Source organism: Anabrus simplex, chromosome 8, assembly GCF_040414725.1.
Source record: "Anabrus simplex isolate iqAnaSimp1 chromosome 8, ASM4041472v1, whole genome shotgun sequence".
Taxonomy (NCBI): domain Eukaryota; kingdom Metazoa; phylum Arthropoda; class Insecta; order Orthoptera; family Tettigoniidae; genus Anabrus; species Anabrus simplex.
Window position 1 is genome coordinate 195,476,826 of NC_090272.1, and position 5,327 is coordinate 195,482,152.

General features: G+C 36.9%; 1 protein-coding gene across 1 annotated transcript; it reads right to left on the minus strand.

The window, feature by feature from the left end:
- Positions 1-2,063: 2,063 nt before the first annotated feature.
- On the minus strand, positions 2,064-3,829 carry TBC1d7 (TBC1 domain family member 7). Its single transcript, XM_067152599.2, has one exon. The coding sequence runs from the start codon at positions 3,497-3,499 to the stop codon at positions 2,567-2,569; it is 933 nt and encodes a 310-aa protein (XP_067008700.2). The 5' UTR covers positions 3,500-3,829; the 3' UTR covers positions 2,064-2,566.
- Positions 3,830-5,327: the final 1,498 nt, after the last annotated feature.

Sequence of the window (5,327 nt, forward strand, 5' to 3'; positions counted from 1 at the left end):
CTGACAAGAAGTCGCTTGCAAGGGTTGCGAGAGGTAAACATAATTAATGATGATAAACATCTGTTCAGTCCGAGGTGACTTGCGAATAATCGAGATGCTGTTATGAAGTTTCGAAGTGGTAGTAAAAATATTACCAGAGATCCATCCCCTTGCTCAGTATAGAAAAGCACGTTCAAAATAACTGAAGGACTCCGAAGTTCAACAGCATAGGAAGTTTAGAGAAAGAAGTATCTATCTAAGTTCTGCCGCAAAGTGACGGCTATGAGATGGAGTGAAACAGAATATATTTTATATTGGATAAGAGATATATTTATTGTACATGTTATAAATATGTTATAATAACCATGTAAATAGTGTACATAATACCCAACTTATCACTCTTAGCACATAGTTTATTTATGGAGATGGAGACAAAAATGTGTCATTGAGGCTTGTCCTTTCTTCATGTTCCATCTTTAAATTGTATCATGCTTATCAGTAAAATAATAATAACAAAGACACCCAAAACCTACTAAAGACTATTGTTATGAATACTGCACTTTCTGAAAGGAACTCTGAATTGTTTCTGGTCCTTGTTCTTCTGCTGTATGTTCTAGTTCATTGACAGAAAAATTGTGATGTCCTGCAGTAACAAAAATTATCTGCTCTCTATAGGCCTATATAAAAAATTAATAGTAACAATATAATTTTGTCAGCTGACAGTGGGTGTGCCAACATGCCAATTAAAATAAGGAGTGTCAAGATCTTTGAACATCCTTCAAGAATCTAACTACCTGAGCCAGGATTAAAACCCTGAACTTGGGATCATGAGTCAGACACTCTACTACTGATCTACCAAACAAATGTATGGCGACTTATTCATTGTATAATATTTAACAGTAATTTTGTAAATCTGCAACAAGATACAATTGAAAAATAAATTACTGTCAACGTCTTGCTGCTAGATGCAACCTGTCCAGATACAATCATCAGTAGCCAGAAAGGACTGAGTTTGAAACAATGATCTGTACCAAAGTTACCAAGCTGAGTGACTCAGACAATAGGTACAGCGCTGGTCGTCTCAGTCTGGTGGTACCTAATGATGTTCATACGAGTCAACCTAACGTTGCCGTACATAAAAGAACGCCTGCAGCACAAAATTCTAGCACCTTGGTGTCTTCAAAAACTGTATTAGTTCTTCTTTGGTGATCAATCCGAGATTAGCTGACAGCAGTTCTACACTCCTCATATTTTTCCACCTTCCTGTTTATTTATTTGTAGCTCTTGCATCCCACATTAGTCATAACCTGTTCCGTACACTCATTAATGCCCATCAAGTTCTACTCTTCCGTTTACAATACATTTCCACAGGCTCCCCTTCTCACCTATTCTTCTAAAAACATTTGTAATTTTATTGGCCCATTTAATTTTCAACGTGCGTCTGTAGCACCATGTCTCAAATGAATTCAGTTTCCTCACTTCTTCAGTCCACCAAGCCCTTGTTTCACAGCCATATAAGGCTACACCCCGTACATAGCCTATGCTTTCAGAACCATTCTTTCTCATTTCAAGACAGTTACTTTTGAAGGTAAAGACCCTGTTATTTTTGAAAGAACTTTTTGCTTGGGCACACCTACTTTACTGTGTCCAAAAAGGTAGTTATTATTATTATTATTATTATTATTATTATTATTATTATTACCTGAAATCATTGTGTTGCTTCAGTATGTGTATTGCTTCTCTCTTACAATTATATATTAACACACTAGACATGATCTGATTTATAAAATGTAAATTATCAACAACAGGAAGTTAGGAGGGAGGACAGAAACATACAAGAGGATAACCACAATGACAGGTAGTGCAGACAGACGAAAAACAACTTGAACAGGGAGGATCAGCAGCTTCCGTGCTGTCACAGCCAAAAATGAGACTAGTGGAAGCAAAATTTTGCTCTGCCCTGTGCCAAGAGACAGGATTTTATCTGTCAAAAAACAGCAACAGGCAGAAGTAAGTAGGTAGTATACTGGAAAGAGAATGTGAGAAAAAAGGTTTGGTAGTGAAAATTATACTAAAGACAATCATGACTAGTACAAAAAGAAAATATTTACAAATGGACTGCATCTAAAAATTGTTTTAAGTTACATCTTTTGGAGTCAAACCTAATTTCTAGTTTTACAGACAGAACTTCGAACCTTCACTTAAAATACCACAGTACTGAACTTAGTGCTCCTAAATGTAGAAAAAGATTCAGTCCTTTCAATGAAATACATTAACTCACCCTATGTTTCTAAGTCTTAATCCTCTTTTTCTTTATCTTCAAACAGATCACTACTAATAAAAAGACATCACATTGTAGAAGACTGGAAGATGTGCTAATATAGACAATACAATATAAAACATTAAAAGACACTATATTAATTGGAGCTTCATTTAGTAACAAAATACATAAAAACATTCTATTTTCACTCTTGAAATGTTTACACTCTGGGAGGACAATAAAAACCTCACTTTCATAAATCATACGGTTATATAAAGGTAATTTATTAATGATCTGATGATATAACCATTCTGAATCCCAGCACGTCTATGCTACAACTTTCTGTCGACTCAGTGGTATATGTCCTTTAATAGTCTCTGTTGGCATGTTGGTGGGTAATGAAAAGCCATACTGCTGCCACATCTCAATAGCCTGATTCACTATAACCTCTGAAGCTTCTTCTGATACATTATTCAGACATTTCAGTACAGATTCGATAGTTAAACACTTCATCAAGGGTCTTCTAAGGGTAAACAATAGAACTATTGCTACAAACACTAGGATTTTACATGAACCTCCAGTAAGTTTGTCCCAAATTTTCTCAAGTGATGATTCACTGATGATTCCAGCAAAACAACAGCATAACCAACTATGAAGTGGTATCGCATCCAGAGCGCCGATATCAACAAGATGTGCAAATAGTTCATGATCATCTTTCTCCAGAAGGTTTCTTGCATACGTAATTAATTTAGGAATATCACTATAAAACTTGATAACGGATTCGAAGAAACCTTTTGAAATCCAGTAAATGTCAACGTCACTATCAAACATATTACACAAAGACTGTGATATTGAAAACAAACTTTGGAGTAGAGGGCTATCCAATTGAGCACTATGGTCGAACTTAAGTTTACCCATTTCCAAAAGCCACATAGTCAAAAACAATTGTGGCTTGGGTGTCTCTTCATTCACAATCCTCATAAAATGAATGGATCGAAGTAGATCGTAATACTGCTGTTCTCTTTGGTGCATCACGAAGGAATGACTATCTACGTACGGAGGCAGAACGTCCAGCAGTAACTTCCAGACATATTTTCGATAAATTCCAGGAACCGTAAATCGCAAACAAAATTGTTTTAGTTTGCCCTTGTCGAGAGGTTTGTCTTTCAGCAACATTTCAAGGGATTTCTTTTCCTCAATGCTCCGAAATCCAACTTTTTCATAATATGCAGAGCGAAAATTCCTGTCATCTGTAGCCATGATTGAATAACACTATCCTGATTCCTGACAGTATCTTCTTCTCTTAACGTTTGTAGGACTTCGCAAAGCGCTACATCCAATCACTACACTGTAAAATAACCAGGCTACGGAATATAACTAATCAAAGAGAATGTAACTAATGACTTAATGAAAGAGAGAGGTTAGGTTAGTTACTTAAATTGACAGTTCGTAAAACACTTGAGCATCATCTCGGTTCTACCATCGCCCGTTCTACCAACAATATTGCTTACTCTACTACTACGGGAATAGCCGATCAGTGTGGCCAACACGCCTTGCTTATCGCTAAAATCCAGTTTAAATATTGCTATCAGAGCCATCAACAGTTAAAACAGGAAGGTACGCTTGGCAACGCTGTACCTATCTGTCAAGCGTAGGCCGAGAGCAAAGGGGGCGTGTCCGACATTGAATGACTTCACCCATGTTCACTATATATAGACAACACGATGATTATGATAAATGCACACTTTTCGTAAAATGATACTAAGAAACACAAACATCAGTAAATGCATTCACTGAAGTTAGGAATACACATTTTGCATGAATAAAAACAAAACATTTTAAGAACAGTACTCACAAGTTCAATTATTGTGGAGCGTTGACAGCTTTTTTCTCCTCACTGCTGACATAACTCGTGTTCTTCGTCTGCTTTCAGCACTCATTTAACACGACATTGGAAAATGTAGGCAATAAACAATCTATCGCACCCTTATTTTCACGCCCAAAATGATGGTGTTCAAACCAGAATTGTTGATTGTCATCTCTTCCTAAAGCAGCTCAGGATAGAGAGAACAGAAATTCTTTATAATTTCACAATCCAGGTAAGCCATTGTCCTGCAGACACACACACACACTACAATGTGATGGCATCACTAACCCACCTCTCTGAAGTTCTTCAAAATAGGGATCACGTAGTTCATTACTCTGCAGGAGACCTAAACAAGTGTTACAGCTTATCCTTCTGGATATTGTCCTTGGTGTATACCCAGAAATGTACAGTATATTATCCCAGACATCTCAAAATACCCACCAAAATATTCACATGATAATAGTGAGTCTAACTTGTTTATTACTTCCATATCGACCCCAATAGCATCTGTCTCGATGGTATCAGACACTTCTAATTGGCTACAGCCAAACCTCACTTTTCCATACGATCACCACCGTAACCCTACAACACACTTAATCTTAATGTTCATCTCACTTTCTAGGACTTATCCATTTCATTTTCCTCAGCCCATTCAGTAATCAAGTCCATTGCAATCTGTAGTTCATCTTTGCTATCCGAAGCACAGTAACGGCAATTAGGGGTGGGGGGCGATGGGGGGGCAATTGCCCCCCGATTTTTTGAATTTGTTTCCATTTTAGCCGGCTGAAACTAGGAATTGTTAAAACAAGAAATTCGCTCAAGCCCTGTTATCTTATCAGCTAAGTATTTAATTTAATTATTAACAAAATTATTAGGGGAAATACGCAAAAGATGTCATTCGTCCTGGCTAACCGATTTGTATAGCGCCACAGCAAGTAGTGGAGACTTTGCATGTGCTATAAGGAAGGGTAGCAGGGGTAAATTTTTTGCCAAGGCCATGGACAGTGAGATTTGATTCACCCGCTTGCTGCGCGCATTCGTGAGTTTGGCAGTCTCTTTAGTGTGTGTTAGTTTATACTCAAGTACTAAATTATTTATAAGTGTGTAATAATGCCGTACTTTTATTTCATTGTAATAATGCGTAATATTGTTCCATTTTTGAATGCTTTAGTGTATAGTATTGAATTAAAGTATCAAAAAACTATTATTATCGCACTTAAG